Here is a 23,258-nt window from a genome sequence, read left to right as displayed (position 1 = left end):
AGGAAAGGAAAGGAAAGGAAAGGAAAGGAAAGGAAAAGAGGTTGGTTACACCTATAACACTAATGACACTATGGCAATAGAGGTCTGTCTTTCCAGGTAGATTCTTGTAGGAGCTCAAAGGGTTCATGGCTGGATGAGATTGATGATTACTTTTTTTTCTAATAGTATCCTAGCAGTAAGAGCAATACTTTTAAGTATTATAAAAGCTAGCTGATAGGATTCCAGATGAATATCAGCTATTCTCACTTTTTGAGGAATACCATACAGATTTCCATAGTGGCTACATCAGTTTACACTCCAACCAGAACTGAAATATGTTGTCATTTTCTCTTCATCACCCATAATCATCTGTTGTTACTTGTTTTTGTTCAGTATTTTAAAGTGTTTCCTCAGCCATTTGAGTTTCTTGCAAATTCTCTTCTTAATTACAGGCCATGTCTGAACACTGAGTTCTTTACCTCTTTTGATATGTTCTATATTTTCATTAGCCTCCAGATAAACAACTTGTAAAGACTTCTTTCCATCTTTAGGCTGCCTTTCCACTAATATGTTAGTGTTCTTTGTTCTACAGAATCCTTTTAGTTTTGTGTTTTTATTTGTCAATTGTTGGTTTTAGTGTCTATGCTATCAGAATCCTGTTCAGATAGTCCCATTCTGTTACAATAAAGTTCATGCACAGTCTCTACTTTCTTCACTATCAGATTTAGGGAATAAAGTCTTATATTGAGATTATTAACCATTTTGGATTTGAACTTTGTTCAGGGTAAATATATGGGTCTAAATTCATTTTTCTACATGTAGCTATTCAGTTTGAGTAGGAAAATTTGTTGAAAATTTTATACAGACTGTTATTTTTTTAACTTTCTGTCAAAAAAATCAGATATCCATAGACATGGGTGTCTGTCCAAGTTTTCCATTCTATTTTGTTGATCAATGAGCCTGTTTTTATCACAGCTCTAGAGTAATGGCAAATTCTGGATTCTTTCAGTTATTCTAATTTCTGTTTTATTTGTTTTCAAATGAAACTTAAGAATGTTTTGCAATTTCTGTGAAAAAGTTTGTTAGCATGTTTATAAAAGTGATATCATATGAATTTCTATATTGCTTTTGGTAGGATGGCCATTTTCACACTATTGATCCTACCATCAATGAATATGAGAGAACTTTTCCTTTTCTGATATCATCTTCAATTTAGTTTTCATTGTCATACAGTTTTTGGGGTTTTTTTGTTTTTTGTGTTTTTTTTTTCATTTAAATACTGCCTGGCCCATTATTTTCAGCCTCTTACTCACCTCTTGCTTTAACCCATTTCTAATAATCTGTGTAGCACCACGAAGTGGTGTCTTACCTGAAAGATTCTAGCTTATTTCCATCTTGGGCTGGAGCTTCATCGAGTTTCTCTCTCTCAGGAGAGGCATGGCAGTCTGCCCCAGAGAGGAGAGGCAGGGCAACTGTCTGAGCCATCTACCTCACTTCCTTCTTCCTGTTCTGTCTACTCCACCCACCTATTTTCTAACCTATTAGGCCAAGCAGTTTTCTTTATTAATTAACCAATGAAATCAACAGATTGATAGAAGACCTGCCTCCATCATTTCCCTTTTTTCTGTTAAACAAAAAGAAAAGGCTTTAACTTTAACATAGTAAAATTACATATAACAAAACAGTTATCAAGTAAGAATTACAGTTACAATATTTATATCTACTTATGTTTTATCATAACAAAGGAAAACAACTATAACTATCTATCTATTCTTCAACTCCATCAAAGACTCCAGAAGGACACAATATTACCTAGGTGAACAAGAAGTAAGCTTCTTCCAAAACTCTAGAAATGATAGAGACATCTCACTGCCTGGACAGTCACCCAAAGTTCCTCTGTACCATTGGGGCATCCATCTTCAGCCTTCAGGCCCATAGTATCCAGCAGACTTTTCTATGAAGCAGAAAATTTCAAAGGCAGTTCAATCACTATCTGCTGTGTCCTGCAGAATGTCTCGCAGACTCTTTCATGAATCACAAACCCCGAAAAATCATCTCACATTTAGGCAAGTTCAGCAGTCCTCTCTCTGTGGGTTCTTTGTGTCCAGTTTCTGCAACAGTCCAGGCAAGAGCAGTTTCTTGTGCAAACTGCTATCAAACTCCATAAGGAGCCTCTTCAATGCCCATCATCTTCTTGAAGTAGATGGTGCTGCCAGGAGCAGACGTGGCTCATTGTCATGAAAAGCCCGAAGTTATTAAAACATTAAATGCCATATTTTGCAGTCTTTGAAAGATATGAAGAATGTCTATCTAACTGAAATCTCTCTCTATATATATATAGAAAATCTAACATGACTACAAGCTTAACTATTATTGATGACTATCCATCAACAACCTATATTTCCTATTATACATTATATTTTAAATGAACTACACAATCACAATACCTTAATCAGTATCAGAAATACATATACATATAAAAAAACTGACCTTAAATTTAAATCACTAAAGCAAAATCCATATCAATGCAAATTATTCATCTCCATATCATATCCCCCTTTAAATGTAAAAGAACATTTATAAACAATATTTGGCAATATGGACGCAGTTATTTCTCTCCAAACTGCTTCCTGCTGAATGGGGACACTGTTAATCAGATATTTCATGGTGTAACCTGTGTGCCAGGTTCATCTCAGTCATCAGTTGGGTGAAGTAATTTTCTGAAGATGTTCACAGCAACCTTTCAGGAGGGTGTGGTCTATCATACCATATTGGGATAGAAGCAATCCAACAGGTCTCATTTTCTGTAAAAATAAAAGAAGAATCTTTTTTTCTCATTTTTTTATTAAAAATTTCCATCTCCTCCCCTCCTCCTCCCCCTTCCCTCCCCTCCCTTCCACCCATACCCCCACTCCACTGCTCTCCAAGACAAAGAGCCATCAGGGTTCCCTTCACTATGTTAAGTCCAAGGTCCTCCCAGCTCCCCCTAAGTCCAGGAAGGTGAGCAACCAAACTGACAAGGCTCACAGTGAGCCCATCTATGCTGTAGAGTTCATGCTCATTGCCGTTGTCCTTGGTTTCTCAGTCCTCCTCCATCGTCAGCCACATTCAGAGAGTCCGGTTTGATCCCCTGTTCCATCAGTCCCATTCCAACTGGACTTGGTCGTCTCCCATTAGATCTATCCCACCATCTCAATGGGTAAACGCACTCCTCACAGTCCTGACTTCCTTGCTCATGATCTCCCTCCCTTTGCTCCTCATCAGAGCCTTGGGAGCTCAGTCCGGTGCTCCTATGTGGGGCTCTGTCATTTTCTCCATCCAATGCCAGGTGAAGGTTCTATGGTGATATGCAAGATATTCATGAGTATGTATGGCAATAGGATCTGGACATATCTGGCACCCTCTCCTCAGCTGCCCAAGGACCTAGCTGGGGGCGTCTTCCTGGACACCTGGGAACCCCTCTAGAGTCAAGTCTCTGCCAACCCTAGAATGGCTCCCTTAATTAAGATATATAATTCCTTGTTCCCATATCCACCCTTCCTATATCCCAACCATCCTATTCCCCCAAGCTCTTCCCATCCTCCACTTCACACTTTTCTCTCCCCATGCCCCCACCCCCCATCCCACCCCACCCCCATGTTCCCATTTTTTGTCCAGCAATCTTGTCTACTTCCAGTATCCAGGAGGATAACTATATGTTTTTCTTTGGGTTCACCTTCTTATATAGCTTCTCTAGGATTTTTTGCGAATTATAGGCTTGATGTCCTTTATTTATGGCTAGAAACCAATTATGAGTGAGTACATCCCATGTTCATCTTTTTGGGCCTGGGTTACCTCACTCAGGATGGTGTTTTCTATTTCCATCCATTTGCATGCAAAATTCAAGATGTCATTGTTTTTTACCGCCAAGTAGTACTCTAATATGTATATATTCCACAGTTTCTTCATCCATTCTTCCACTGAAGGGCATCTAGGTTGTTTCCAGGTTCTGGCTATTACAAATAATTCTGCTATGAACATAGTTGAACAAATGCTTTTATAATATGATTGGGCATCTCTTGGGTATATTCCCAAGAGTGGGATTGATGGGTCTTGGGGTAGGTTGATCCCAAATTTCCTGAGAAACCTCCACACTGCTTTCCAAAGTGATTGCACAAGTTTGCATTCCCACCAGCAATGGATGAGTGTACCCCTTACTCTACATCCTCTCCAGTAAAGGCTATCATTGGTGTTTTTGATTTTAGCCATTCTGACAGGTGTAAGATGGTATCTCAACGTTGTTTTGATTTGCATTTCCCTGATTGATAAGGAGGTTGAGCATGACCTTAAGTGTCTTTTGGCCATTCGAACTTCTTCTGTTGAGAATTCTCTGTTCAGTTCAGTGCCCCATTTTTTAATTGGGTTCATTAGCATTTTAAAGTCTAGTCTCTTGAGTTCCTTATATATTTTGGAGATCAGACCTTTGTCTGTTGCGGGGTTGGTGAAGATCTTTTCCCAGTCAGTAGGCTGCCTTTTTGTCTTAGTGACTGTCCTTTGCTTTACAGAAGCTGCTCAGCTTCAGGAGGTCCCATTTATTCAATGTTGCCCTTAATGTCTGTGCTGCTGGGGCTATACGTAGGAAGTGGTCTCCTGTGCCCAAATGTTGTAGAGTACTTCCCACTTTCTCCTCTAACAGGTTCAGTGTGTTCAGATTGATATTGAGGTCTTTAATCCATTTGGACTTGAGTTTTGTGCATGGTGATAGACACGGATCTACTTTCATTCTTCTACAGGTTGACATCCAGTTATGCCAGCACCATTTGTTGAAGATGCCCTCTTTCTTCCATTGTGTACTTTTAGCTCCTTTATCAAAAATCAGGTGTTCATAGGTTTGTGGGTTAAGATCTGGGTCTTCTATTCGATTCCATTGGTCGACTTCTCTATTTTTATGCCAATACCAAGCTGTTTTCAATACTGTAGCTCTGTAATAGAGTTTGAAGTCAGGGATGGTAATACCTCCAGAAGTTCCTTTATTGTATAAGATTGTTTTGGCTATCCTGGGTTTCTTGTTCTTCCATATAAAGTTGATTATTGTCCTCTAAAGATCTGTGAAGAATTTTGATGGGATCTTTAAGGGGATTGCATTAAATCTATAGATTGCCTTTGGTAGTATTGCCATTTTTACTATGTTGATCCTCCCAATCCAAGAGCAAGGGAGCTCCTTCCATTTTCTGGTATCCTCTTCAATTTCTTTCTTCAAAGACTTAAAGTTCTTGTCAAATAGGTCTTTCACTTCCTTGGTTAGAGTTACCCCAAGATATTTTATGCTATTTGTGGCTATCATGAAAGGTGACGCTTCTCTGATTTCTTTCTCTGCTTCCTTATCCTTTGTATATAGGAGGGCGACTGATTTTTTGGAGTTGAACTTGTATCCTGCCACGATACTAAAGGAGTTTATCAGCTGTAGGAGTTCTTTGGTGGAGTTTTTGGGGTCACTTATGTACACTATCATATCATCTGCAAATAACGAAAGTTTAACTTCTTCCTTTCCAATTCGAATCCCCTTGATCCCCTTGTTTTGTCTTAGGAATATTTGTCTAGCAATAGCAATTGCTAGAACTTCAAGCACTATATTGAAGAGATAAGGAGCAAGTGGACAGCCTTGTCGTGTTCCTGAATTTAGTGGTATGGCCTTGAGTTTCTCTCCATTTAATTTGATGTTAGCTGTTGGCTTGCTGTAAATAGCCTATATTATATTTAGGAATGACCCCTGTATCCCTAATCTCTCCAAGACCTTTATCATAAAGGGGTGCTGAATTTTGTCAAATGCTTTTTCTGCATCTAATGAGATGATCATATGGTTTTTATCCTTCAGTTTATTTATATGATGGATTACATTGATAGATTTTCATATGTTGAACCAGCCCTGCATCTCTGGGATGAAGCCTTCTTGATCATAGTGGATAATTTTTCTAATGTGTTCTTGGATTCTGTTTGCCAGTATTTTATTGAGAATTATTGCATCGATGTTCATGAGTGAGATTAGCCTGTAATTCTCTTTCTTGGTTGAGTCTTTGTGTGGTTTAAGTATCAGGGTAATTGTAGCTTCATAAAAGAAATTTGGCAATGACTGTTCTGTTTCTATATTATGAAATACCTTAAGGAGTATAGGTATTAGGTCTTCTTGGAAGTTCACAGTTTTTGTTGTTTAAATATTTCATATTCTTAATTAGATCTGTTTCAAGATGTGTTTTTTGGGTTTACTGTATAAGGTATTGTTACCTTGATTTACTTTAAGTATGTTTGTAATTTGTGTATAGAATGTACACTATTTCTTGTATGTTAATTATGTATTTGTCAACTGCAGAAGTTTCTTGGTGGATTCTTTAGTGTCTTTTATGTACAAAATCATATAATTTGCAAATTGTCATACCTTGTGTCAGGGTAATGATGTCTGCTGCAAGGTTCTGCTGGTCTTGGTTCATTCTTGCTAGGAAGGAAGCATGTGCATTGAGAAATTGCAGGTATAAATAACAGACACAGAAAAAAACAGCCATAGAATAAATTTGGGATGACTCTCAGTGAATACTGCAGCCTTGAGTATATTTTTCAAAACCCTTTTCATACCCAAAGTCATGGGGGGCAAAAAGACATTTTTTCCTGATACAAGCAACAAACAAGAATTCAAAACATTGAGGAGCAAAACAACCAGTAGCTAAACCTTAGGCCAAACATCCTGTTCTAGCCAAGACATACAGCAACTTCACCTTAGGCCTGTTTGACCTTGACTGAGCAAAACAAGCTTGACCTCTCTAACCCTAAGTCAAGATGGAGCAGCGCCACATCTATGGGCTCCCACAGCAAATGAAGATACTTTAATTTCTTTATTTCCTGTTTACGTCTCCTTAATCTTATTCAGTTGTCATGTTGGTCTACCTAATACTTCTTATACTATATTAAACAGAAATGGCAAGAGTCGACATCCTTACCTGTAGTGAGGAGCTGCGGGCAGGCCTGCTTTTCATCCTGCCCAGCTCTCGGCTGCCTGACTAGCTCAGCCCCAGAAATAACAACACACAGACTGTATTCTTTTAAACACTGCCGGGCCCATTAATTCCAGCCTCTTACTCACGTCTTGACTAACCCATATCTAATAATCTGTGTAACACCACGAAGTGGTGCCTTACCGGGAAGTTTCTAGCTTACGTCCATCTTGGGCTGGAGCTTCATTGCGTCTCCCTCTCTCTCAGAGGAGAGGCATGGCAGTCTCTCTCACTTAGGAGAGGCATGGCATCTGACTGAGCCATCTACCTCACTTCCTTCTTCCTGTTCTGTCTACTCTGCCCACCTAAGGGCTGGCCAATCAAATGGGCCAGGCAGTTTCTTTACTAGCCAATGGGAATCCTCCATCATTTCCCCTTTTTCTGTTTAAAAAAAAGAAAGGCTTTAACATAGTAAAATTACATATAACAAAACAGTTATCAAGTAAGAATTACAGTTACAGTATTTATATCTACTTTATCTTTTATCATAACTAAGGAAAACTATAACTATCTATCCATTCTTCAACTCCATCAAAGACTCCAGAAGGATATAATATTACCTAAGTAAACAAGAAATAAGCAACTTCCAAACTCTAGAAATGACAGAGACATCTCGCTGCCTGGACAGTCACCCAAAGTTCTTTTGTACTGTTGGGGCATCCATCTTCGGCCTACAGGCCCATAGTTTCCAGGAGACATTTCCATGATGCAGGAAATTTCAAAGGCAGTTCAGTCAGTATCTGCTGTGTCCTGCAGAACGTCTCACAGACTCTTTCATGAATCAGGAAACCCGAAAGATCATCTCACTTTTAGGCAAGTTCAGCAGTCTTCTTTCTGTGGGTTCTTTGTGTCCAGTTTATGCCAACAGTCCAGGCAAGAGCAGTTTCTTGCCCAAGTGGCTATCAAACTCCATAAGGATCCTCTTCGATGCCCATCTTCCTCTTGAAGTAGATTGGTGCTTCCAGGAGCTGACATGTCTCATTGTCATGAAAAGCCCTAAGTTATTAAAACATCTAAAATGAGATATTCTGTAGTCTTTGAAAGATATGAAGAATGCCTATTTAACTTAAATATATCTCTATATATCTAGAAAATCTAACTAACATAACTACAAGTTTTACTATTATTGATGACTATCCATTAACAACCTCTATACATTACATTTTTTAAATGAACTACATAATCACAATACCTTAATCAGTATCAGAAATACATATACATATAACAAAATTGTATCACTAAAGCAAAATCCATATCAATGCAAATTATTCATATCTATATCATATCCCCCTTTAAATGTAAAAGAACATTTATAAACAATATTTGGGAACATGGACGCAGTTATTTCTCTCCAAACTGCTTCCTGCTGAATGGGGACGCTGTTAATTAGGTCTTTCATGGTGTAACCTGTGTGCCAGGTTCATCTCAGTCATCAGTTGGGTGAAGTAATTTTCTGAAGGTGTTCACAGCAACCTTTCAGGAGGCCGTGGTCTATCATACCATATTGGGATAGAAGCAATCCACACGGTCTCATTTTCTGTAAAAACAAAAGAAACTCCTTTCCAAAGCATCATATCCTTAGATCTAAATTCTGAAGTCAAGGTATTTTCAAAATATCTATCTTGGATTAGTTCAGCAGCATTTGTAAACAAATATCTTTTAGCAGCTATTGCTTCTTCCTCAGCATTCAAACAATTCAAAGAGAGTATAATAGTATACAGTATCAAGATTCTCCGTATATTTTCCATCTTTGTACGGCTTTATTTTAACCTCTATTTCGTTTATTTTTACTTTTATTTTTTTATTTTTTGATAAGTTCTTTGTATATCTTTGTCCTGGAATAACTCTGCAGACCAGGCTGTCCTTGAACTCTCAGAGATCCGTCAGCCTCTGCCTTCCAAGTTCTGGGATTAAAGGTGTGTACTACCACACCTTGAACTCACAGAGATCTGTCTGTCTCTGCCTCCCAGGCATTCGGATTAAAGGTGTGTGCTACCACACCTTGAAGTAACAGAGGTCAATCTACCTTGCCTCCCAAGTGTTGGGATTAAAGGTGTGTACCACCATAACAAACTACTTCCTTTTTTCCTTTTCTTTTTTACTTTTAAGAACTTTAACTAGCCTGCATATACTTTTAATACATTGTAAACCATTTAGACATTTTCTTCAACTTTGAATCTTTCTTTTACTGTATATCTCTCTTTTTGTGACCACATAAGTCTTTAATTTACCCACCAAAATCGGTAGAACTAAAGCCATAACTTTGGTGGCTGGATCCAGCCCATGCCTTAGCTTTCTAGCCTCGTGGTGGAGGTACTGGCGGTAGCCATGTTTATCGCCACAACTCTATGGCATTTCAAGGTCCCTGCCAGCAAGCAAGCTGCAACAGTGTCAAACAACAGTCAGGACCGCCTGCTTGAAAGAGTCAGAGTTTGTCCTGACAGTACAGACCAGAACACCAGCATTTTAAAACAGCACAACTTTTTTCCTGCTATGGCTGAAAACAAACAAGCATGCAGTCAGCTTTTATCAGCGCCATTTAAGTGTTTTGTAGCAGGACCTCTTAAAAGAGCTGCAGGGTTTTGCAGCTAAAGCTGAGTCAGGAAGCCTCTCTTAGATGAGAGCGCTTGCTCAGATCCGAGAAATTGCTGCTACCAAGAAAACATGCTTTACTCTATTCTTTCCCAAGCTTTCTCAGGTTTTCTTTGGGTTCAGTTATCCACGTTGGGTGCCATTCTGTAGTGGAGGGGCTGTGGGCCAGCTTCCCGCCGCCAGGCTCCCAGCCACCAGCTAGCTTATGCCCCGAAATCACAACTCACAACTTGTATTCTTTTAAATACTGCCGGGCCCATTAATTCCAGCCTCTTACTCACGTCTTGACTAACCCATATCTAATAATCTGTGTAACACCACGAAGTGGTGCCTTACCGGGAAGTTTCTAGCTTACGTCCATCTTGGGCTGGAGCTTCATTGCGTCTCCCTCTCTCTCAGAGGAGAGGCATGGCAGTCTCTCTCACTTAGGAGAGGCATGGCATCTGACTGAGCCATCTACCTCACTTCCTTCTTCCTGTTCTGTCTACTCTGCCCACCTAAGGGCTGGCCAATCAAATGGGCCAGGCAGTTTCTTTATTAGCCAATGGGAATCCTCCATCACTTACCTTGTTCCTGGTTTTCCTCTATTTACTCTATTGGCTGTAAACTTATTATGAATTGAATTTAGTATATTGAGATCACCTCCTATATTCCTAGTCTCACTAGGAATTTTACCATAAATTTTTACTGTGAAAGTTATTGTTGATTTTGTAACAGGCATTTTCTGCATCTAATGAGATAAATTCTTTTGTCTATTGGTCTGTTTATGTGGGTGATTCTGTTTATTGACTTATGTTGAACAGTAGCAGAAGGGCCCTCTTGTTCATCTTAGCCACCCGGCTAGCTTAGACCTGAAATAATCACACAGAAACTGTATTAATTAAATCACTGCTTGGCCAATTAGCTTCTTATTGGTTAAGTCTTACATCTTAATTTAACCCATCTCTATTAATCTGTGTATCCACACATGACAGTGGCTTACCGGCAAAATTTTTGCATGTCTTACTCTGGCAGCAGATCCATGGCATCTCCCTGACTCTCCCTTCTTCCTCCCAGCATTCCATCCAGATTTCCCCCACCTACCTAAAGTTCTGCCCTATCAACAGGCCAAGGCAGTTTCTTTATTCATTAATAGTAATCACAGCACACAGAGGAGACTCCCACATCATTGAATCCTCCCCTAATTCATGGGATAATACCAATTTGGTAATGCTGAATAATTTTTCTATGTGTTTTTAGTTTGTAAGTATTCTATCAGGGTGGGGATGTTTTTTCCTGTTTTTGTTGTTTCAAAGGTTCTTTTTATTTTTTAATTTTTTAATTTTTATTTTTTTAAAGAAATCAAACTATCATTTTTCATTATACATACTAATACAAGTTCCAACTCCCTCCCCTCTTCCCATTCCCTCCACATACCCTTCCATCCCACCCCTATTCAGTCCTCAGAAGGTAAGGCACATTTCTTTGGGGAAGGTCCAAGGCCATCCCTACTATATCTAGGCTGAGCAAGGTATACAACCAAAGAGAATATGTTCCCAAAAAGCCAGTACATGCAGTAGGAATAAATCCTGGTGCCAGTATCCCTCCCAGTGTGCCCCAGCCATGCAACTGTTAATCACAATCAGAGGGACTAGTTTGGCTCTATGCTTTTGCCTTCCCAGTCCATCTGGAGTTGTGAGCTCCCATTAGCTCATGGAAGAGTGTGTAAGTAGGTGTAACCATCCTGGTCTTGACACCTTTGCTCATATTCTCATTTCTCCCACTCTTCAACTAGACTTTGGGAACTCAGTCCAGTGTTCCAAAGTGGGTCTCTGCCTCTGTTTCCATCAGCTGAAGGTTTCTATGGTATATTTAAGATATTCATTAGTCTTACTACAGGGCAAGTCAAGATTGTGCCCCCTCTCTTTTATTGCTTAGGGTCTTAGCTGGGGTCATCCTTGTGGATTCCTGAGAATTTCTCTAGAACCAGGTTTCTTGCTAACCCTTTAATGGCTCCCTCAATCAAGATATCTTTCCTTGCTCTCATCTCTGTCCTTCCTCCTTATCAACTATCCTATTTCCTCAAGTTGTTTCCATGTTCATCAGAGATATTAGCTAATAATTTGATTTTTGTGAGTTTTTATCTGATTTCAGTATCAGTGTAATATTGGGTTTTATAAAGAGTTTAAAATTTTTCCTTTAGTTTTTATTTCATGGGATAATTTGAGGAGCATTGCTGTTAGCTCCTCTTTGAAAGTCTGTTGAGATTATGCACTGAATCCATTTTGCCCTAAGCTTTCATTAGTTGGAAGATTTGTATTTACTGCTTCTATCTCATTAGATGTTATGGATCTACTTAAATTATTTTCTTCATCTTTACTTAACTTTGATAGGTCATATCTATCTAGAGATTTATATTTACTTATTTATATTTTTAGATTTTTCAGGTTTTTTAGGCTATAAACTTAAAAGGTATGGCTTTATGATTCTCTCAATTTCTTAGGTGTCCTTTGTAATATTTCCCTTTTCATTCTAATATCATTAATTTTGATACTCTAATTTTGCCTTAAGTTAATTTGGTTAAAAGTATATCAATCTTAATAATTTTTAGAAGAACTAACTCTTCATTCATTCTTTGTACTTTTTCATTTCTCTTTCATTAACTTCAGTTGTGAGTTTTGATAATTTCTTCCCATCTGTTCTTAGTGTTATTTGTTCATGTTGTTTAATACTTTCAGAGGCATTATCAAGTTATTAATCTGATCACTACAGTTTATTGATGTGGACACTTAGTACTACTAATTTCAAGCTCCTTTCCTTCTATGCTTAATCTTCTTTCAGACTGAAATCCCCCCAGTATCCTCTGTAAAGCTGGCTTAGGCATCATATATTCCTTAAAATTATTTTTATTATGAAAATTTTTCCTTTTACTTCCTATAACAGTTGATAGTTTTGTTGGGTACAGTAATATGGTCTGGCCTGTATGCTTTTAAAGAATTTGCAAAACATCAGTGCAGGCCCTTCTGATACTTCAAATCTCCATTGAAAAGTCAGGTTTTATTCTGAAGGACTTCGCTTTGTATGTCATTTAATCTTCCCCTTTTGAAAATTTCAGCATCTGTTCCTTGTTCTGTACTTTTATTGTTTTTATTATTATTTTTCTGGGTTTTTTTTCTGGCCTTGTGTATTTGGAGTTCAGTATGCTTCTTGTACTTTGACAAAGCATCTCTTTCTTTTCACTTATGAAATTGTCTTCTATGGTTTCTTGAAATATTTTTAGTGACTTTGATCTGGGTTTCTCATCCATCAATATCTGTTATTTGTAAGTTTAGTCTTTGCTATAGTGTTTCAATATTCCTAGGTGCTTTGTTACTAAATTTATTATTGTTGTTTTATATTTAACATTTTCATTTATTGATTGACCCATTTTTTCCTATCTTGCTCTTTGTGACCTGCCATTGTGTCTTCCACTTAATCCAATCTGTTGTTGAGGCTTTCCTCTCTATTTTTTCCTTTTTAAAATCTTAAGGTTTTTCATGCATTTAAATTTTTACTCCAGTCTAGCTTTCCTTTAGAGAATCTGTCCCTTTAATAAACTCAATTTTCATATATTGAAGTGTTTTATTATTTCATTCTACTCTGTGGTTTATCTGTCTCATCCAGGCACTTATTCATATCCTTTTTCAGCTCCTTGAGTATATTTATAATTGTTTTAAAATTATTGTTTTGTGCATCAGCTAAGCTGATTTTTTTTTTCAGGAAAACTGGGTTGGCAGTGCTTGTTTCTGGAAAAAAATACTGTCTTGATTTTTCTCGTTGTTTGTGGTTCTGTGATGTAATTCAAACTTCTACAGTATGTTATTTTTAATATATTTTGGTATGGACATCTGTTCTTACTTTAGAGAAAGAAAGAAAGAAAGAAAGAAAGAAAGAAAGAAAGAAAGAAAGAAAGAAAGAAAGGAAGGAAGGAAGGAAGGAAGGAAGGAAGGAAGGAAGGAAGGAAGGAAGGAAAGGAAAGAAAGAAAGAAAGAAAGAAAGAAAAATAGAGTTTTTTGTATCTTTGTTGGGCATTATTCCAACATGTAAGTTGGTAGATCAGCTGAATGTTGCTTATTTTTCAAGTCATGGGTCACTCTGTGGTTGTGGATGGGACTCCCATGGTCCCAGGTTAGCATATGGATAAGGTGGTAGACAAGCAAGGGTGAGGGACTAGGTCAGGTTGTCCCTTTGTGGGCCCTGCAGGGGACAGGAACAGAGCAGTGGCTGTTAGACAATCAGGCTAGGTGCCTGGCTCTGGAAGATCCTACCTGGAGTTCTGATTTTGAATACAGGTTCACACTCAGCAAAGGCCCAGGTCAGTGCAGTTGACTGGGTTCATGGGCAGGCAGGAGATAATACTAGCTCTACACATCTGTAATTCAGGTTCTAGGTGGGAACCTAGAGAACCCAATGATGTAAAAATCTGTTCCAATTTCTAGTGAATATACGGTTGCTTCACCTTAAAGCTCTTTTATGTTTTGAAAAAAGGAATGTCCCTGAAAATAGAGAATGCTAAGGGTCAAATAGTTTTGGTAAGAGTCAGGCACTGTCTCTCATGAATGATCTTTCTATCTTCATAAACTATACTTGAACACGTTACAAATGAAATAAGTACAGTTTTTTAAGAAACCCTTTAAATATGATCCAGGTATGCAAGGCCTTATAAATTGGGCTTTGATCATGTAAATTCATGTTCCTCAAATTTGATATTTACTTACAATTTTTATACTCATTTCTTCTTCTAACAACTTTACTTGCTACTTCAGAATATTTGCCAAATGAAGTCACTGGTTAATCTTTTGATCTCTCCCAAACTCTAATGAAAAGTGTCAAGCTTTAACAAATTGTGCAGAAGTTGTATTTTATTTTCATTACCTGTATTTATTTATTTTGTGTACAATCTCCATCACGGGTAAGGAAGTCACAGGAAAATCCATGGGGGAAGCCTGCTCCTTCTACCATGTGTGTCCTAAAGGTGGAACTCAGGTTTTTGGGCTTAGTGAAAAGTTTCTATACCTACTGAGCTATTTCACAGGCCCTGCAAGTTTTGCTATGAGCTTGAAAATATATACAAAATTTTCTATCAAAATTGAATTGTATTTCACATGTAACATTAACATGAAATTTGGACTTTTCCTTCATGTATCATGATACTATTAAGAGTAAGAAAATTATCACATGTACTCACTCATAAGTGGTTTTTAAACATAAAGCAAAGAAAAATAGCCCACAAATCACAATCCCAGAGAACCCAGACAACAATGAGGACCCTAAGGGAGATATACATGGATCTAATCTAAATGGGAAGTAGAAAAAGATAAGATCTCCTGAGTAAATTGGGAGCATGGGGACCTTGGGAGAAGGTTGAAGGGAAGGGTAGAGGCAGGGAGGGGAGCAGATGAAAATGTAGAGCTCAACAAAAATCAATTAAAATGTGCATAAAGAGTAAGTACATCAGTAATATGTCAACTCTTTCTCAGAAAGTTTTATCTATGGATCATTAGTCATTAAGATGAAATACTACCATAGGAGAAAAAAAGTAATATAACAAATAGACTGAAATATATGTATGTAATATATTATATAACTCAAGAAAAGCAATCCTTGTCCAGTACAACAGGTCAAGTGTCAGAGACAGAACCATCTGTCTTATTGCTCTGTAGGATGAGTTCATTACCAGGGAGGGCACCAGCCATTTTAGGCTCATTCCTGTTAGAAAGACAGCAAGAACTGGTGCACATATCACTTGGTGTATTAGCTGGAATTAGTCATGTGGCCTCACTGAGCATTAAGGAGAGCAACAGATTTCATTTGTTTATTAGTAGTGCTAACTATTGGGGAGAGTTATAACTATAGAAAAACTAGTGGGGCCATTTGACAGTTGTTTACTTTTACTGTCTATATACTGATTGACCTAACACTAAGATGATATATCATTAAAGAAAGGAAGGAAGGAAGAAAAAGGAAACAAAAAACTTTAAAAGAGAAAAACATGGGTAATCTCAGAAACCAGGATGGCAAAGCCAGCCCAAATGCCGAGGTATTCATGTTGTTGGAGAAAATAAAAGTTAGTGTTGATTTTCTGTGTGTACAATAGCTGCTTACATAGTTTTCAGCCTTTTAAAAGGTATTACTGACAGGAAATGCAGCTTTTTCACCCTGACAAAGAAAACATCTTTCTAGGTAATTTTAGGGAAAATATCTGAGGCTGACAATTGAGAGTATCCCCAACACAAAAACAATGGCTTACAGGTGTTCACTTACAACCTAGAACAGGCCAAAGGAAAGTATTATTGTGCATGTCAAAGATGGCTAATTGTATGCTTCTAAGAAAAAATTATTCAAAGAAATTGTTGTATGTTTCCACCCAAGGGAAGATTTTGGTCTGCGCCAAGTGTTGTGTGGACTATTTACACTAACAATGGTAAATATTCTGTATTTACCATTAAATATTAATGTGTCTGAATTATATCTGCAAAAGTTCTGGAAATCAAGTGACAAATAATTGAATTTTCTGTCATCTGCCAGCAATATTTCAAACAAATGCACTCTTAACACCTGCTCTGAAGCAAAAGCAGCCTATGGGCTAGGTTTACCAGGATCAAACCAAGACATAGGAGGCGGTACTTGTGTAACAGGCCTGAAGCCATAGGTTGAGTCCTCATCACCACGAAGACTGGGAATAGTGGCTCGTGCCTGTAATTCCAACACTTTGGAGGTGAACCAGGAAGACGATAAATTCAAGGTCATTTTGGGATACAAGTGAACTGTACCAAATTAATAACATTTTTTAAAAAAGCATGTGAAAAGATACAGGGTATGAAGCCAGTTTGTCAAATTTGATAAATTAGTTTATCAAAAAGATTCTTTTTTACAAAAAATAGTAGTTATAGTACCAGAGCTGTTTTTGTAGTGAAATATGTGTATATCAAAGTAATAAAACTACTTGCCAAATAATTTCCAGTATGTGTGATATTCTAAATTTTACTTAAACTATATATCTTTTGAAGACTTGCTATTTTCGGATTTGAACATGTGTTAGCATTCTTTTCTCTTTTTACATAGGTTGACAAAATGTCTAATGGAGACAGTAAAACCATAGCTTCTTAAAATCAATTACATTGCCGATGAGTCTTAAGTTGTACCCATATCTCAAGGAACAGGAAATAATGCTATTGGAAAGTTTAGTTGCATTCCTCCCAGTTTTGATCTGACAATGATAAAATGAGAGGTGACAAGAACCTGGGTGATTAAACACAATTCAATAGCATGATGCATCAATAATGTATAAACCCTACTCCCAAGCTAATATTTTTTCAAAGCAGAAAATTGTGTTTAGACTTTAAAGAATGAGCTCTTGCTTTTAGGGAGAAATGTTGATTGACATCAAGATTTTTCTTCCATGTAGGAGGAGCCTTTTGTAATGGTCTCTGAAAATGTCTTGGGAAAACCGAAGAAATACCAGGGCTTCTCCATTGATGTTTTGGATGCTCTATCTAACTACCTGGGTTTTAACTATGAAATTTATGTTGCACCCGACCACAAATACGGAAGCCCACAGGAAGATGGGACGTGGAATGGACTGGTAGGAGAACTTGTTTTTAAGGTAAGAATTCATTTATCTCATTCCCAAACTTTCAGCTATAATCAGTGAAAGCTGTATTCATATGAACAAACAAGATGGAAAATATTTGATTGTAGTATTTAATGCAAAAGACTCACCCAGTGTTACTTAATGAAGATTGTGAATAGAAAACTGGATGGCAAAATAAAATTTAAATTTAGTATCTCCTATAATAGAAAACTACAATTGTAATCTTCTTTCTATCTTTTGTCTGTATGCCTGTCACATATATTGACTTTCTTAGAATTTTCTAATATAGGTAGTTCTTGGAATCAGGCAGTCATTTGAAGAGAGTTTATAAGTGTATTCTTGCTTCATCTGCCCAACTCTTCTACATCAGTCTTTATCCTTTGCCACATTAGTCGTTAGCGTTATTTCAGTTACCAGTGGTTTGTGAATTGAGGTGGATCTTTGCTGACTGTGTTATGTAACAGTCTTCCTAACTTGCTGCAGTACCCGTTCAGAACTGCTGATCACCCTTCAGTATCCTTCCACTCTTTCCAGAAGTAAGTGGAGAGAGAGGTTGACTGACAAGATTGTAGGAAAACATGGAAGTAAGGAAGTGAACTTTTTCACACACACACACACACACATGCTTGGGAGGACACACACATGTATGCATGCATGCATATCTAGCTGTAGTGGGAAAAAGAAAAAAGATAAAGGAAGGGTAACAGATTTTGCAGATTTTGCTTGATCTTATATAGAGAATTGAATAGTATAAGCCAGGAAATGAAAAAAAGAGGAATTTTAACATAGAAAAGATGTGAATGTGTAATAAACGCACCAGAGTCGTTAGAAGTTAGTTTGAGATATGGTTTTGGTGAGGGAAAGCTGTTGCTTTCATACTAAAATCTGATGATGAGTTGTGTCTGAAATCTGAGGAAAGAAGTTGAGGGGTTGAGGAAGATCACATTGCTTCGAATTTCTTGACAAAAATAAGTCATGCAGTTTGTGACATTGATGGGAACAGATGTTATGTAAGAGTCTGTACAAGGCCAAGATAGGACAGATGTTTAATCCCACAACTCAGGAGACAAAGGCAGGAATATCTCTGTGTGTTTAAGGCCAGCCTGTTTGATATGGTGAGTTCTAGATCATATGAGGGTACACAGTGAAACTCTATCTCAAAATAAAATAAAATAATCCTGGGGATAGTGAAAGAGTAAACTAGTTTTCAAGGGATGTAGGAGGTTATTGGTGCTGAGGATGGAGCTGCTGTTTTCTATACTTTTCAAACCTTAAAAGGAGACCCTTCTGGAATGAGTTCAGATATTAAAGTTCATCATTTCTTAAAAATACTAAGATAAACAGAAAAATATCAATCTTTTCTTTTTTTACCTCTTCCACCTCAAAATCCTTTTATTGATTCTGTTATCCTACTGGCAACCCAACAATCTTGATTTGAAACAGATACTAGCCATGGTTACCAGTAATGAATTTACTACCAATATCAGCTTCAGAGACTGTTTAAATTCTCTCTAAATCACAATGCCCAGTTATGTGGAAGAGTCACTATGACGATTAACCAGAAAAATAAATCCAGGAATGTTATAAGGAAGGAAAGTAAAGTTGGTCTCATTAGCTGATGCTGATAGAATGGTGAAACCTTCCCCAGGTGCTGTGCTTAAAACTGTAATACATTCAACATAAATTTTGTAAGTTGACTGACAGGTTTTGCTAATAGGTAAGATAGGGAGGTAGAAGAAAGATCAAAGACAGTGCTTTTTGTCTTATCTATCCAAGCATAGCAGTAGTAAAAGATGTCCTTTGTTACCTTATCTTCTTGGAGTCACTTGACTTTTCTCTAGCTGCCATTATTTAGGTTGCACCTACAGAGGTTCAATTACTTTTCTTCTTCTCATTCATCAGTTGCTTCTTTATGTATATACATGCATACATATACACACATACATGCACACACACATACATACACACATACATACATACATATGCACATACATGCATACTTAATCTCACTGCTTCTTTTTCTTTCCCCAAATAGTCTATTTATGCTTTCTTGGATTTTGTGTGTGTGTGTGTGTGTGTGTGTGTGTGTGTGTGTGTGTGTGTGTGTGTGTGTGTGTGTGTGTGTGTGTGTGTTTGTGAGAGAGAGAGAGAAAAAAAGAGAGAGAGAGACAGAGACAGAGACAGAGATACAGAGTGCATATGTGCCATAGCACATGTGAAAAGGTCAAAGGACAACTTTTGGAACTTCATTTACTCCTTATTATGCATGGGTCCCTGAGATTGAACTCAGGTTGTAAAGCTTGGTAGCAAATGCCTTTATGCACTGAGCCTATTTACTGGAATAAATCTAAATCTAATATCCACCTCCCTGAAATTGACTTGAGAGGGATATCTCTGACTAAGATAGGGAAGGACATATACTGAGAAGAGTATTTTTGAATATTGAGTAAAAACTAACATTTTAGAGATGAGTAATAGAACCCAAGTAACTGTCAAAATTGAAATCTTCTTAAATTATACCATAAAATTGAAACAACCACTCTTTCTATGATCTGGATAAAAATGGCAAAGCACTGAGAGTTTAAGAAGCTTGGTCAAAGTCAAACATCTAATAGAGGAAGGTCTAGGGTCTGAGCCAGTGTTTGACTCTAGAGCTGTGGATAGGCCTCCTTGGAGCCATCCAAACAGAAAGTGAAATCAGTAATTTGTTATAAGAGTCTGGAGTTCAGACAAGGGATCTGGAATAGACACACATTTGAGGCTCATCAGCATATAGATGGAAGTTAAATTGCCCCTTTGCCTTTCTTTGCCCCATTTCTCTTCCATCTCCAATCTCCTCCACATCTTTGCTCCTTCCTACTGCTTGAAAAGGCATTCTCATCTCAAATATAACCTTTCTCTATTTTCTAAGTTTAATTAATTAGGTGTCTTTGGTTGCAAATGACAATCCAATTGAAGTGAAAAGATAATTTAATGGCTCACAAAGCTAAGCTGCCAGAGACAAGATCCAGACATATTTCATCAGGCCTTGGAGTTGCTTTCTGTCCTGCAGCTCTGCGTTCTTGGTGTAGTCCCAGTTCTCAGACAGTCTCTCCTTTCTTGGAAGCAAGGTGACTTTCAGCAGCTCCAGGCTTAGGTTTCAGACTCTCATCTATCCCAGTATAAACACTGGCTTTCTTTCGCCAATCACTCTGATTCAGAACCTCAGCCCAAGTATACACTGGCTCAGACCATGAACTATTGAGTCCAAGTAGAGGCAGTGTTCCCAGTATCAAAGAGCACAACATGCCAGTATCCAACAGGAAGGTAGGAAGGGCTGAGTGACTCCATGTAAAACATGGAGTGAGCAAATGCAGTACTGCCCAAGGAAAAGATTTCCCAACTAGAAGAAGGGGGGGCGGTTAAGAAGAAAAGTAAATTCTGCCCTTTTTATGTGCAAGGATAATTATTGAAATTATGAATAAACTATCAGTAGTTGGACATACACAAAGAAACCAGCAGTAAATTAAAAGTTAAAGTGAGAATATTAATTAAGTTACAAACAATAGGCTGCAAAATGTTTAGGAGGCCAAATGAAGAACTGTCAGTGCCCGTGCTTTACAGGTATATGAAGAGATTATGAGATCCACAATGAAATTCTAAGACCACAGCAGAAGAAAATTAACAGAATAAACTTTCACTTTCCATGGGAAAAAAACCTGATGGACAGGGTCCACCCAAAAGGAAATGTATTGCAATGGACTAGGACATTTAATAATGCAGCCGTGCAGCGGGCAGATAGAACACGATTGCTTAATGCTTTTACAAAGATAAGGTGTGACTCACATTACACCTTTAGTCAGAGTTAACTTTCTGTTGTACGTATCATTGTATAAAACATCACTTGACTTAAAGACAAGTTCAGGTCATATATGTGACAGTTCTGGCAATTAACATACATCAAAATTCAAAACTACAAGTTGGCAGTGACTACATGGTAATTACTAGCATGTGCATAGAACTGACTCTTGCTAACATGATCCTTTGCACTTTGTATTTATTAATACTTAGTACTCACAACTGAAGGGATAATTGCTACCTCAATGCTGCAGGTAATAAAACTAAATAAAGGAGCTTTAAGTGGCCGCATAACCACATTGGGAGTCTGTGTTTTAAATTCAGGAAGTCTGTTTCCAGAATCCAAGTGCTAACTAAACCTTCTCACCAGTAAATTGAATGAAGAAGAATTTATGTAGTAATGTAAATACATATATGTGGGATCTGGAGAGGTGGTTCTTGCAGAGGACATGGACTGATTCCCAAAACAAACATAAAGTATCTCTACCCTCTTAACTCTAGTCCTGGGTGGGGGAGTTTCTAACACTTTCCTCTTTCCTCATGAGGCATCAGGCATGTACGTGATAAACAGACATACATGAAAGCAAAACACCCTTTTGCATAAGATTAAATGATAATAAAAATTGTAAATATATATGTATGGCTCTATAAAGTTTTAAAGGGTCATTTTAAAAGATGTGGAATAGGTATGCTCAGAAGACAAAATCTGTGACTGGGGTTGATAATTTGGGAAGAAAACTAAGAGCAGTTTGGGCAAGCTGAAACTGAACGATATCTATATAAAGTATGATAAAATGTAAGATGGGTACAAGCATTTGACTTTTAAGAAAGGAAAGAAAATACTGGTTTACGAGATATAAATATATATGTGCGCATATATACAGAAATATATTTAGATATAAATATAGAGATCTTATTTCCATAGTCTTTCTTCTGGAAGGCAGAAGGCTGAGACTATGTTTACTTTCTATGCCAAGTACATCAGAGTGCCCTATATTTACCCATTCATTTGCACACATTTTTGAATGCATGTTATATTCTGGGCATGGTGATTGCCATCATAAAAGTAAATGTCAGATATTTTTCTTAATTTTAGGTATTCCATAGACTACATGAAGAAAAAGTAAGAATAAACAACAAAAACACAGTGTGACAAAGGCATAGGGTGCCATGGCAACACACAGACCAGGGAGGAGCTCCTGCCTGAAAAGAGAAAAGGATTTCATGGAACAGGAATATTTGCGCTAGGTCTTCAAAATGATCAGAAGTGTAAAAGGCAACAGCGACGATAGTTATAAAATGGATTTGTCATATTAAAAATTCAGACTTCATTATTTAGCTGGTAAAAGTTATGCAAGACTTTTACATATAAGGAAAGTGTGAGCTGATTTAGAACTCAAAAAGATAGCTTAGATAGGCCTGGGATAGCACTGGAATGAAGATAAGACTTAAAAACAATAACATATTGGGAAATAATAGGATGTCTATAATAAAATGACTGTAACAACTAAGCAGAAAGACTGATTTGGGGAAAATTGGTTAGTATACTAAGATACAATAATTAGAACTTGAAAACTCAAAGGAAATAAAAGGAATGAAGCATGCTCACAAGTAGAGGAAATGTGCCAGTGGCAGCAGAACAGCAGAACAATGACTCAAAATAGCATCACACTGGGAAAGCACATGCAAGAGACAGACTTTGTCTGTGGACACTGTAACTCCCATGTGCCTGAGGAGCACCCCAGTGGGACTGTCTAGGAGTAGGTTGTTGATGGACATCTAGAACACAAACAGGTAATGTCTAGGACTAAATGGAGCCTAAGAAAACACAATCAGAAGTGTTGGGTTAAAGGGAGATCATGCCCTGAGTTATTATTTAAGCCTTCAAGTTATTCCACTCTGAGCAAAGAGTGGAATTATTTCTGCTACTGAGTTAGATAAAGAATAGTGGGAAAAGAAATTTGTGTGTGAGGGATAGCTCAGAGAACAACAGCATGCTGATGTGTCTCTCTCCCCCGCATCTGCACAGGAAGAGAGGGCTCTAATGGCTCTTGGCATAGATGAGGTTGACAATCCTCAAAGCCAGGCTGATCTGCAGGGAGGCACAACAAACAACCTCCTTCTCATGGAGTCCAGTTGGTGGTGGCAGAATGCCCATAATTTCTGAGTTTTAGGAAGAATTAGTATCTGGAAGGAAGCCAGAGGTTTCTGGGTGG

At 37.7% G+C, this 23,258-nt stretch overlaps 1 protein-coding gene across 3 annotated transcripts in view; it reads left to right on the top strand.

Annotated features, from left to right (window-relative positions):
- The window catches only part of Grid2 (glutamate ionotropic receptor delta type subunit 2), a 1,433,911-nt gene that overhangs the window by 1,068,671 nt on the left and 341,982 nt on the right, over nucleotides 1-23,258 (top strand). For all 3 annotated transcript variants that reach the window (XM_038318962.1, XM_038318963.1, XM_038318961.1), the window contains one exon: nucleotides 17,020-17,217. In XM_038318962.1, coding sequence (XP_038174890.1) covers nucleotides 17,020-17,217 — 198 coding nt within the window. The remainder of the gene's footprint in view (nucleotides 1-17,019; nucleotides 17,218-23,258) is intronic.

The sequence above is a fragment of the Arvicola amphibius genome, chromosome 2 (assembly GCF_903992535.2).
Source record: "Arvicola amphibius chromosome 2, mArvAmp1.2, whole genome shotgun sequence".
NCBI lineage: Eukaryota > Metazoa > Chordata > Mammalia > Rodentia > Cricetidae > Arvicola > Arvicola amphibius.
Note: the sequence above shows the minus strand (reverse complement) of the source record. Positions and strands in the feature narration are given on the sequence as shown.